The sequence below is a fragment of the Oncorhynchus nerka genome, linkage group LG22, assembly GCF_034236695.1.
Source record: "Oncorhynchus nerka isolate Pitt River linkage group LG22, Oner_Uvic_2.0, whole genome shotgun sequence".
Lineage (NCBI taxonomy): Eukaryota > Metazoa > Chordata > Actinopteri > Salmoniformes > Salmonidae > Oncorhynchus > Oncorhynchus nerka.
The window spans coordinates 63,887,067-63,900,163 of NC_088417.1; the positions used below are offsets into that span (position 1 = coordinate 63,887,067).

Genomic DNA, 13,097 nt, shown 5'->3' on the forward strand with positions numbered 1-13,097 from the left:
TAGGTCACTCTAAAATGTTTAGCTCTTCACCTGCGTGATTGTCTGTGACCAGCCACCCGGACAGCTGATGAAACTGTGGGTTTGCACAACCAAAGAATTTCTGCACAAACTGTCAGAAACTGTCTAATGGAAGCTCATCTGCATGCTCATCGTCCTCACCAGGGTCTTGACCTGGCTGCAATTCGGCGTCGTAACCGACTTGTGGGAAAATGCTCACCTTCGTGAACAGAGTGCCCCATGGTTGCGGTCGGTTTATGTTATTGGCAGGCATAAACTACAGACAACGAACACAATTGCATTTTATAGATGGCAATTTGAATGAAGAGATACCGTGACGAGATCCTCATGTTTCATGTTGCATGGCCCCATGTTGCAAGAATCTATGCACAATTCCTGGAAGCTGAAAATGTTCCAGTTCTACCATGGCCTGTATACTCACCAGACATGTCACCCATTGAGGATGTTTGGGATGCTCTTGATCAACGTGTACAACTGCATGTTCCAGTTCTTGCCAATGTCCAGCAACTTCACACAACCATTGAAAATATTGGGACAACATTCCACAGGCCACAATCAACAGCCTGATCAACTCTATCTGAAGGAGATGTGTCGTGCAGCATGAGGCAAATCGTGGTCACACCAGATACTGACTGGTTTTCTGGTACACCCCTCCCCATACTTTTTTAAAAAGGTTTCTGTGTTTCATTTTTAGCTGAAGTATTTAACATTTATAGATCTTATGAATAAATACCAATTAGGTTTATGCTTGCCATGTTATTGCCTGTCACAATTCATATTCTTAGTCAACTTAATAAAATAAAAAACATTGGGGAATGAATGATCGTCTCTCATCAGCAGAGAGGATAGAGGTTACACTAGTAGGGGTTGCTCCCAATATAAATATGTGTCTCTATTCTATGATGAAACGACAACCACAGTCCACCGTTCTTCCTGTCCTTCCACTCTGTCCCTTTGGGACTTTATTGTATAAACCTGGTGATTCAGGAGAGTGAGATGTTACATGCCTTTGGTTAGAAGCCATCCTTGGAGAGGACAGGCCAGCAATGATTCAGTTACATAAGTCATTTATTACACCAGCATCTAGTGTGGAGCGGTGACGTAGGTGACAGAAGCTGTGTCACAGAGTGTGACTCAGCAGAGCAACGGGGACCAGCATGATCTATCCATGCTTCCTTTTCTTGACACCTTTAATGCATCTACTTTGTCAATGCACTGTAATACACAATGAGCAGCTCATTTGTCCAAACATAACAAGTGTGCACTGCTGCCTAGTGTGCAGCATGCCCTATGCTGTATGGAAATATTGAGAATAGCTTTGAGTAATATTCCAGGTCAAATTTACAAACGTATCGAAAACCGGGTGGCACCAGTTGTTGGCAGCTGGACCCGTCACACCATCCCGTAATTCTCTGAATTATCTCTCCCACCCCTCGTTGTGAAATTATTGGCGTGGGAACAGAGAACTGTGCCAGTCTCGAGCGCATCCATATTGTTCAGTCAATATCGTACAAGTCTCTCAACCATTCTGCTAAATTCTCCATCACACACAGATAGAAACCAATGCTGTACATAAACCCTGGATTGCTGATGCTTTGTATTGGCCATAGAAAGGCTTTGAATGGAATTCTACATTAAATTGACATTAAATGTTTCAAAATTACATGAATTATTTTTTCATAGGAGTGGGGACAGTAACATTAGTGATCTAAAAAATTATACTCTAAGGAAAATGTTTGTATATATGTTTTCTTTGTTTAGCTCACATTATAAAGTAATCATTAAGGTGTCTAATATAATAAACGTGGCAAAAACTAATGTAGACATTAATAAGTGCATTTCTGTAGCTTCCACTTTGTTCAGGCACACAGGATTCCATTTCTGTGGAACTTCTTCAGTTTGTCTCAGTTGTTGAATCTTATGTTCATACAAATATTTACACGTTAAGTTTGCTGAAAATAAACGCAGTTGACAGTACGAGGATGTTTCTTTTTTTGCTGAGTTTATAAATCATTGACAGGTACTTGTCTTCGATAGACTTGAAGGGCTTGATGCTTTGATTCTTGGCATGATGAATCCAGGTAGACATTATTTTGATCAATAACAATGGACACTTCAAGCAGAGAAGTCATGATGAGGTAAAAGATTAATTTGAAGGTATTACAGCAAATATCATATTTTGCCTCAGCCTGCACCTGGTTCAACTTATTTCATGTTGTTTAAGTAACATCATGACAATGAACACATACAGTTGAAGTAGGAAGTTTACATACACTTATGTTGGGAGTCATTAGAACTTGTTTTTCAACCACTCCACAAATTTCTTGTTAACAAACTATAGTTTTGGCAAGTCGGTTAGGACACCTACTTTGTGCATGACACAAGTAATTTTTCCAACAAATTGTTTACAGATTATTTCATTTATAATTGACTGTATCACAATTCCAGTGGGTCAGAAGTTTACATACATTATGTTGACTGTGCCTTTAAACAGCTTGGAAAATTCCAGAGAATGATGTCATGACTTTAGAAACTTCTGATAGGCTAATTGACCACATTTGAGTCAATTGGAGGTGTACCTGTGGATGTATTTCAAGGCCTACCTTGAACTCAGTGCCTCTTTGCCTGACATCATGGGGAAATCAGCCAAGACCTCAGAAAAAAAGGATTGTAGACCTCCACAAGTCTGGTTCATCCATGGGAGCAATTTACAAACGCCTGAAGGTACCACGTTCATCTGTACAAACAATAGTACGCAAGTATAAACACCATGGGACCACACAGCCGTCATCCCGCTCAGGAAGGAGACGCGTGCTGTCAATCCTAAGGAGAATTTGTGGGCAGAACTGAAAAAGCGTGTGCGAGCAAGGAGGCCTACAAACCTGACTCAGTTACACCAGCTCCGTCAGTAGGAATGGGCCAAAATTTACCCAACTTATTGTGGGAAGCTACACGAAACGTTTGACCCATGTTAAACAATTTAAAGGCAATGCTACCAAATACACTCAATTAGTATGTAAACTTCTGACCCACTGGGAATGTGATTAAAGGAATTAAATTAAAGAAATAGAAGCTGAAATAAATCGCTACTGTTATTCTGACATTTCACATTCTTAAAATAAAGTAGTGATACTAACTGATCTAAGACAGGGAATTTTTTACTAGGATTAAAATGTCAGGAATTGTGAAAATGTATTTGGCTAAGGTGTATGTAAACTTCCGACTTCAACTGTAGTTAGCTAGTTTAATTTAGTGTAAAATACTTGAAAGGAAAAGGTATTGATCTCAGATGGTAATCAGCTACCGCCACCAACCATAGATATGCAGAGGTTAGTCAAAATTAACCTGAAATATGTCTGCATATTTTATCTCTAGCTAGCAAGAGTGTTTTGTAGTGTGATTTAGCTGTGGTACTCCTTGGTTACAAGGTAATAATGAGCTCATTCCAAATATTCAATTTCACGACCACACTTTCCCCATAGCTCAACAGATCCAAATGAATTCTAAAACATGTCCAATGTCCGGCGTTTGAAACATTTTTTTTTGCAGCTGGATGCCACTTGTTACACATTTTGATGTCCAAATTCAAATGTATAACTGAATATCATTGACAGACTCAAGGTAATACATTTGGAATACTGATTGACATTTCCATGGACCCCTTCCCCTAAAATATTAAAATACAAATCGCAAAATGTAAATGGGGTTGAGATTTCTTTATACATTTGAAACAAGCCACAATAGTTGAGTTGATGGGCAAAGACAAAATACTACTCAAATAATTCCATGCATAGTTGATTCTCTCAGAGATCCCTCTCAAACCTACATTGATCCAGCTCAAGATGGTGAGGTCAACTGTTTGAGTAAATATTTCTGATCAGTAACAAACTATTGCTTTGTCAGGCATGATGAAACTTTGATTTTGGAGAGGCCTGGCACCATTTATGTGACTGGACAATATAAATAACCACAGGTTGAGAGTTTCAAATCCTGCTCACTTCATATTAGCAACAAAATCCTCGCCCTTCTTGATGGAGCCCTTCAGCTCACCAATGGCATCAGCCACCAGATTCTCCTCAAAGGCTGACAGCTTGCCCAGTCCAAGGTTCTTCTCAATTCCGTGTTTCTAAAAGAACAAAAATATTCCTACTGGTTACAACTTCAGCTTATGAACTGTATTCAAGAAAAAAAGTGTCTGTCATTCAAATAGGAACTTGAAAGGGGCAGTGCAGTTACAAATGTGATTTTCCAATAACAAATATATTTATTTCCACACTACGATGTCAAAATAACACAGAAATTGTGAAAATGCCAGGAATTTCTGCTGGTTCAGGTAGGATGGAACTTTTGACCCAAATCTAGACCTAGACCATCCTAACAGCCAATCAGAGCGGTGTATGTAAATATCTTCAAATTTGTTTCCTAACGCCCACACGATCAGACTGCGCATTAAGGGCCAAAAGAGGTTCAGGCATATAAACCATTCAAAATATATAAAAAATTTATTTTCACAAAATAAAAGTGATTAGGCATTGATTTAAAATAAAATTACATAGTATGGGGCTTTAAGTACAACATTAATAAGCAAAAGGTGAAATTTCTGTCTCCAAGTTATAAATCTATTAATAAGGTGGTGCAGGACTTACCCCAAGGAGGAGAGGTGTGGAGAAGTATTTGCATTCGGTCTCTTCTGACCTTACATACGCGCACTCTACGACTCCCTCCTTTCCGTTCATGGCATCCAGGACAGAGAAGGTGAACCTAGCCCCAGCGTAGGCCATGGACAACGTAGCAGAGCCTGAACACATAGGTTAGCCAGTTAGAGCTCAATCAGTGGTTAAAACACAGGATCCACCCCATTATAGTGAATGAAAAAAACGAAGTGTGCGCAATCTTCGTAAAATTCAAAAATAGTGGTACCAATAGCTGCTTTTAATGTCCCTGAACTTATTTTTTACATAAAAAAAATAATAATAATCACACACAGAAGTTAATTTAGATAATTTAGTTGCCAATGGCAGCCTGCAGTAGCCCGGTCAGCCTTCAACTTGAGTTAAAGGCTCTGCATGGTCAATCCATTATCTGCAGTGGCTGTACACCATTTACTGTGATGCGGCCTCTGCAGAAGTCAGGGAATTCATACTTCCTGTGCTTCGCAGAGCAGATCTGTTGTGAAGATAGTTGTCAAGGAAGTGAGTGTGTTTATACAGGACCACCCACCCCCACCAACCGTCAACCAATCATGTCAATTCGGAGCTATACTGAGCACTCCGCATCGTTACAAAATTTGGGAGGCGCACGGCGCTGTGGTACATTGCTCATTTTGCCCTCCGGAGGCTCCGCAATGGTGTCAAACCCTCCGTACGGAGCCTCCGGATCACATTTCCGGAGCAAGAATAAATTGGCATTTAATCAATGTGGCGGCAGCACTGAGCTAACCTGCAACGTCACTTCCTGGAGTAGCTGAAACTGCGCATGTTGTTTCCATGAGATGCCATCTTAACCGATTTCAATGCACTATAGTCTTCAAATAGGAATGAATGGTGTCACATGATCGATGGCTTTGTTCATATATAGACAGTCATTGGTCAGTCCTCAGGGTAACAAACACTGCCTACCTGCTCCAGCCTTGGCCTTCACAACCTCAGTGCCAGCATCCTGGATCCTAGCAGTCAGAGCAGACAACTGGTCGGCTGGGAATTCCACTTTGGGTGTTGCCTACAGAGAGACGTGGGTAGAGTTATTATAATATCCACACATGTACATATTACCTCAATTACCTTACCTAACCGGTGCCCCCATACACTGACTCTGTACTGGTAACCCCTGTATATAGCCTCGCTAGTTATTTTACTGCTGCTCTTTAATTGTTACTTATATTTCATATTTTTGGGGGTATTTTTCTTAACTGCATTGTTGGTTAAGGGCTTGTAAGTAAGCATTTCACTGTAAGTTCTACACTTGTTGTATTCGGCACGTGACAAATCAAATCAATAGAGTTCAGTGTGTCAAATCAGAGGGCCTGTTGTCCGGACCTCTGGCAGTCTCTATGGGGGTGCCACAGGGTTCAATCCTCGGGCCAACTCTTTTCTCTGTATACATCAATGATGTAGCTCTTGCTGCTGGTGATTCTCTGATCCACCTCTACGCAGACGACACCATTCTGTATACTTCTGACCCTTCTTTGGACACTGTGTTAACTAACCTCCAGACGAGCTTCAATGCCATACAACTCTCCTTCAGTAGCCTCCAACTGCTCTTAAATGCAAGCAAAACTAAATGCATGCTCTTCAACCGATCGCTGCCCACACCTACCCACCCATTCAGCATCACTACTCTGGACGATTCTGACTTAGAATATGTGAACAACTACAAATGCCTAGGTGTCTGGTTAGACTCTCCTTCCAGACTCACATTAAGCATCTCCAATCCAAAATTAAATCTAGAATCTGCTTCCTATTTCGCAGCAAAGCATCCTTCACTCATGCTGCCAAACATACCCTAGTAAAACTGACCATCCTATCGATCCTGGACTTCGGCGATGTCATTTACAAAATAGCTTCCAACACTATACTCAGCAAATTGGATGCAGTCTATCACAGTGCCATCCGTTTTATCACCAAAGCCCCATATACTGCCCACCACTGCGACCTGTATGCTCTCATTGGCTGGCCCTCGCTTCATATCCGTCGCCAAACCCACTGGCTCCAGGTCATCTATAAGTCGTTGCTAAGTAAAGCCATCGCCTTATCTCAGCTCACTGGTCACCATAGCAACACCCACCCGCAGCACGCTCTCCAGCAGGTATATTTCACTGGTCACCCTCAAAGCCAATTCCTCCTTCGGCCGCCATTCCTTACAGTTCTCTGCTGCCAATGACTGGAACGAACTGCAAAAATCACTGAAGCTGGGAACTCATATCTCTCTCACTAGCTTTAAGCACCAGCTGTCAGAGCAGCTCACAGATCACTGCACCTGTACATAGCCAATCTGTAAATAGCCCATCCAACTACCTTATCACCATATTATTTATTTTGCTCCTTTGCACCCCAGTATCGCTACTTGCACACTCATCTTCTGCACATCTATCACCCCAGTGTTTAATTTGCCATACTGTAATAATTGCCACTATGGCCTATTTATTGCCTCACCCCCCTTTATCCTACCTCATTTGCACACACTGTATATAGTTTCTCTATTGTATCATTGACTGTATGTTTGTTTATTCCATGTGTAACTCTGTTGTTTGTGTCACCCTGCTTTGCTTTATCTTGGCCAGGTCGCAGTTGTAAATGAGAACTTGTTCTCAACTGGCCTACCTGGTTAAATAAATAATAAATACAAATTGTGATGTGTATAGTTATTCACAGGGAAAGCATTGTTCAGTGAGAACCTTACACGTTTTCTTTTCCAACTTCATTTTTAAATGACCATGAATGAGGAATTTCTTAAAGCCCCTGACTAATGAAAAATACCTAATCAAGGCCTCCTACTGTAGAACAACCCTCATTCGCTTTGATCCACACCATAAAATGTTACACTAGAGGGAGCCATAAACACATTTGTCTCCAATAGGGGGATGGGATATCTAATAGCTCAAATACCAACAGAATGAAATTACATGAAACAGTAGAGAATTGCAAAAGTGTGTTATCTTTGTAATTTGATTAAGATGTAGGCCTAATGATGGCATTGCAAGACAATCATTCAGGTATTGGATTTTTTATTTTTGTGAAAAAGCCCTTAATTCTTACCTGTGAGATGAGAGGAATAATAGTCTTTCCTGCATGACCTCCAATCACTGGTACATTGACACGTGCTGGGTCAAGGCCCTGCAATACAAAACACCAAATAGTCAGCCATCTAGCATTGCCAATCATTATACAATGAGTGGATACTAGCTGACTAGCATTTGCTGCTGAACAAAAAAAACATCTGTAAGATACAAACAAAACAAGCGTTTTTCCGTTCAGGGTGATATCCCTGTGAACTTTGAGATCACTCCTGATGTGTCAAAGGTATAGAGGGTGTGTATAGGAAGCTCTGCAGCTTGAAGATGGATTACTTTCAGCTCTGCAACGAAAGCGTTGGCTCTGACGATGTCCAATGTTGTGACTCCAAACACTCTATTGGGGTTGTAGACGCCATACTTCTTCATGACCTCTGATGTGATGGGAATAGTGGAGTTGACCTATGGATTGGAAACAAAACTGTTCCTATGTACACAACCAATTGTATATTTAAGAATTTACCATTTAAAATGCATTCAAACAAGATATTGTATCATTAAAGGGCATATTGACTGAAGCATCGAAACACAGTCAGTGAACTAAACAGAGCTGGCATGGAAAATTAATTCCCTTCCAAATTAAAGCCTTGACCTCTATTCCTGAAAGTCAGTAGTACCTTCTCTTTGGCAACAACACAAAATGGCTTTTCTCCAACACTAAGGCCTCTAACTCTAGACATCTGAGCTGCTCTAGAGTAATGTGAGTCGTCAGGAGGGTGAGTTAATCTGTGAGGTGTCTGGAGAGGAGGTAGTGGTGTATTTACAGGGTTGGCGATGATGCAGATCATGGCCTCGGGGCAGTTGCGGGCGACGGCGTCGGCCAGTGTGGCCACGATGGTGGCATTGGTGTTGAACAGATCATCACGGGTCATGCCTGGAAGAAGTTCACTTTAAAATGTAATGTGTGCACTTCTCAATTGAAAGAAAAGCATAACATGATGTTCTTCATTATGAATCACATTGTCAACTTGGGTGAACTCACCAGGTTTTCTTGGGACACCAGCAGGGATGACAACGACATCACAGCCTTTCAGTGCAGCGTTCAACTGGTCTGGACCCATGTAACCTAGTGAAGGAATCATGATAGTTAAATGACATCAACCAAGCAGACATTTTCACACTCATTTCACTATACAGCATCAAGACACTAGTAGCTTAGCTGATGTCCAGCAGTAAGGTGTCTTACCAGTGACGTGGGCCCTGGTCTCGATGTGGCTGAGGTCAGCTGCCACTCCAGGTGTGTGGGCAATGTCAAAGAGAGACAGTTCGCCCACCAGAGGACTGTTCTTTAGGAGCAGTGAGAGAGGCTGGCCAATACCGCCGGACGCACCCAGCACTGCCACCTTCGCATTGTTCTGAGGGGAGAGGAGACAATTTCACTGACTGTCTATCTATGTTAATGATACTGTTATGCACATTTTAGAAATCCTGGCTACTAACTGTATTTCCGACATAAAATCACACAGAACCAACATATCTTCTGTGTTTTTGAAGATTTACAGCACAAACTGTATTTTAGAATACAGACGTGCATCTATTACCAGCAATAAGATTAAATGAGCGACAGACTCATTGTTGGTTTTGTAGGATGGGTTCCATTAGATCAAGGGTTATAGTCCAAATTCAATGTAGAACTTTGCAATGTATCTTTGCACAATAACTCCTTGTCATTTGCTGATATCAAAGACAGGACAGACGAACCATTCACCAGAAAATGACATCTGTATTTTGTAGGCCATAAACCACTTAGACCCACTTCCTGAGAAGCCAGTATTTCAGAGTGGGCGATTCAAGGCTCATTAAGCTGTAGAAAGAATGTAAGCCACCCTTACATTAAGCTCACAGATAATGGTAACAGATTATATTCAAGAGGTAACTTCTTGATCAATGTAAAAGGCTCTGGAATTATAACATTGTGTCATTTTCAATGTCAACCTAAAGTAACATATTTAACACAGATTGTGTCAAGGATAAAATAAACACAGGATTGATGAAACACCTTGCAGTTTTGCTCAAACGGGTGTAGAAAGAAACATGGCAATATTTTTTATGCTATTGTATATTATCAGTAGTTTTAGTTTATAATCACCTGGGCTAACCATGACTTAAATACAAGGCTACTGTTGTGCCTCATCTCATGTGTGTTACATATGGATACATTAGCTGAAACCTGAATTTGAAAAAAAAGGCCCAATAAACTAATCCTAATATCATTCATAAAAAATTGAAATGGGCCATCAGAGGTGGTTCACTACCATCATGTCATGGAGGACAAACTAGAGATGACAACTGACAAAACACATGCCTTGCGGACTTTAAAAGTGAAGGAAACGTTTATTGACCTTATACAGTGCACGCAGCTTTCAACCGTGTACACATCCTTGCCAGCAAGCTATAGCTAACTTATACGATATGGTCGGCAACTATCACTCGTTTTAAACAATCTAGACCATTCTGCGGTGGCTCAACGCGTACGAAGTGTATCTATTACATTGCAAGTTATAGCTAGTTAACTGGCTGTCTAATTATTCTGACAAGCTAGATGGCAACCATGCTAACTAATGATAACGTTAGTCACGTTAAGCTAACTATCTCTCTGGCTGACAAAATTGTCTTTTTAAAATATATATTAATCGTATTATTTACCTGTGAGGAGGTGGTTAAGCTTCTGTTAGCAATGCAAAGTGTGGGTCTTGCAATGCGGGAAAACATGTTGTCTGATTTTATACCAAAAATAAAATTTGCTGATCCTCTCAGTGACTCAAACGTCCTCTACCTCCGTGCCCGGTTGAGACAGAAAGCGTTCAAAAGCGAGCTACCTACCGTAACTATCGGGGACAGCCTACTTCCTGCTCCATATGCAGTTTGATTGGTTAACATATGTAAATGTCAATTTGTGATTGGGCGAAAATAATATCAATCATGTATCATAACGTGAAGGTCAAAAGTGGTCCTTTCACTTTAGTGCTGTATTTGTTGGAGTGTATATTCAACCCTTTGCAAACATACTTTAGAGTATGTTGCCTGTAAAAAAAAATTATCTGCCAATGTTTTTTAGAACCCAATTCATACGGTCCCACCTTTACCACATTCTTTACCACATTCTTGTCGAGATAAGTCTTTTATATCTCCCATGCCAGAAAGGTTAGGAGTGGTAGATGTGAACCGTTGTCTATTTTTTTTTTTAAATCACAAAGAAATCCATTATTCATTTGTTTTAGGCATGTCATAAACACAAGACTAATCAAATGTATTTTCAAAATAATATAATGGTATATTTTGAGTTTAATTATGTTACTGGTCTGTGCTGGCTATAGGCTGGATGGCTGCCATTCACATGAAATCAACAGTTAGTTTGTTCATTAAAACAGAAAAAACACTTAGGCTACCCTGATCACAGTCAAAACACATATTTTATAGTAGGCTATGAATATAATGAAATATAACCCACACAACTTGCGTCACGGCAACTTGTGGATCTGCAGTCATAAAAAGGTTACATTTTGAAACAGAGCCCATGCTTTTTTGAGCAACGTTTCACCTCTTTCCTACCCTTACTCCGCATTGTTAGGGAGCAGGCGTAGAGTCTCAGATATTCATCATGATACAGATAGAAAATAAAATAAATCTATATTTTATATTTTCAAAAGCATGTAAGTCTCATGTTAATTTTTCACAACTTCCGCAGGCTTTTGGAGTTACCTGTACGCGATTGAGCAAAATAATAGGTCTACACTTGATTTAGGCTACATTATTGTATGCTACATTTTCTGATCAGTTATAGATGATTGCAAATGAATATATAAGCTATACCACCTCCACTTATTTGCCCAGCCAGAGAATTAACCAAATATACAGATGGAGATTCAGTGAAACAAAATCACATTGATTGATTAAGACAAGTCACAGGCTTTTGGTCAGGAGTAGGCCTAGGCTACTAATCAACTGCGAGTGAAGAGCAAAATAAACCACATGTAAAGCTACATAACATGCTGTCAAATGTTCTGATCAGTGCTAATAAATGAGCCAACTAGACAAGATGATCATTAGCAGCCCTCACCTGAGCTTAGCTAACATTTCCACAACCTAATTGTAGCCTGACCAATATCCAAATGGAGATTCAGTGAAAATCTGAAATTGATTGATTTATCAAGACAAGTCCCCACACTTGTCTCAAAGCAGCACAAAATGGCGCTGAAATGGTTGACAGTGTAGCTATTCCTTCCGCAAGGCAATCAAACAAGTGTGGTGAAGAAGGCGGAACAGCACCTCAGGAGGCTGAAGAAATGTGGCTTGCCACCCAAAACCCTGACAAACTTTTACAGATGCACAATCGATAGCATCCTGTCGGACTGTATCACCGTCTGGTACGGCAACTGCTCCTCCCACAACCGCAAGGCTTTTCAGAGGGTAGTGAGGTCTGCACAACGCATCACCGGGGGCAAACTACCTGCCCTCCAGGACACCTACAGCACCCGATGTCATAGGAAGGGCATAAAGATCATCAAGGACATCAACCACCCAAGACACTGACTGTTCACACCACTACCATCTAGAAGGCGAGGTCTGTACAGGTGCATCAGAGCTGGGACAGATAGACAGAAAAACAGCTTCTATCTCAAGGCCATCAGACTGCTAAACAGCCATCACTAACTCAGAGAGGCTGCTGCCTACATTGAGACCCAATCACTGGCCACTTTAAAAAATGGATCACTAGTCACTTTATACAATACACTCTAAATAATGCCACTTTAATCATATCTTACATTACTCATATCACATGTATATTCTGTATTTTATACCATCTATTGCACCTTGCCTATGCCGCTTGGCCATCGCTCATCCATATACTTACATGTATATATTCTCATTCACCCCCTTTAGATTTGTGTATATTATGTAGTTGTTGGGGAATTGTTAGATATTACTGCACTGTCGGAACTAGAAGCACAAGCATTTTGCTACACTCGCATTAACATCTGCTAACCATGTGTATGCGACAAACAAAATTTGATTTGATGAGGTTGAAGCAATTGCCCGTAGCACTCAGAGACAGGATTATGTAGAGTAACAGCTCTAGGGAAGGGTACCAAGAAAATGTCTGCAGCATTGAAGGTTCCCTCGAACAAAGTGGCCTCCAACATTCTTAAATGGAAGAAGTTTGGAACCACCAAGACTCTTCCAAGAGCTGGCCGCCCGGCTAAACTGAGCAATCGAGGGAGAAGGGCCGTGGTCAGGGAGGTGACCATGAACCCAATGGTCCCCAATGGTTCCTCTGTGACTAGTCAGG

At 40.8% G+C, this 13,097-nt stretch overlaps 1 protein-coding gene across 1 annotated transcript; it reads right to left on the minus strand.

Moving 5' to 3' along the window:
- Positions 1 to 3,719: 3,719 nt before the first annotated feature.
- LOC115105477 (malate dehydrogenase, mitochondrial-like) lies at positions 3,720 to 10,605 on the minus strand. Its single transcript, XM_029627576.2, has 9 exons — positions 10,454 to 10,605; positions 8,994 to 9,162; positions 8,790 to 8,873; positions 8,572 to 8,681; positions 8,084 to 8,209; positions 7,773 to 7,850; positions 5,637 to 5,736; positions 4,665 to 4,816; positions 3,720 to 4,144 (listed from the first exon to the last, which is right to left on the minus strand). The coding sequence occupies exons 1-9, from the start codon at positions 10,517 to 10,519 to the stop codon at positions 4,013 to 4,015; spliced, it is 1,017 nt and encodes a 338-aa protein (XP_029483436.1). The 5' UTR covers positions 10,520 to 10,605; the 3' UTR covers positions 3,720 to 4,012.
- Between the last annotated feature and the right edge of the window lie 2,492 nt (positions 10,606 to 13,097).

Bases quoted from the DNA above. Each gene is read 5' to 3' on its own strand.
- LOC115105477 (XM_029627576.2), bottom strand. From the start codon at position 10,519: ATGTTTTCCCGCATTGCAAGACCCACACTTTGCATTGCTAACAGAAGC. The intron at 4,817-5,636 runs GTAGGCAGTGTT...CTATGTGTTCAG, and splicing joins GAAGGCCAAGGCTGGAGCAG to GCTCTGCTACGTTGTCCATG. The intron at 4,145-4,664 runs GTAAGTCCTGCA...TTGTTCTTTTAG, and splicing joins CCACACCTCTCCTCCTTGGG to AAACACGGAATTGAGAAGAA.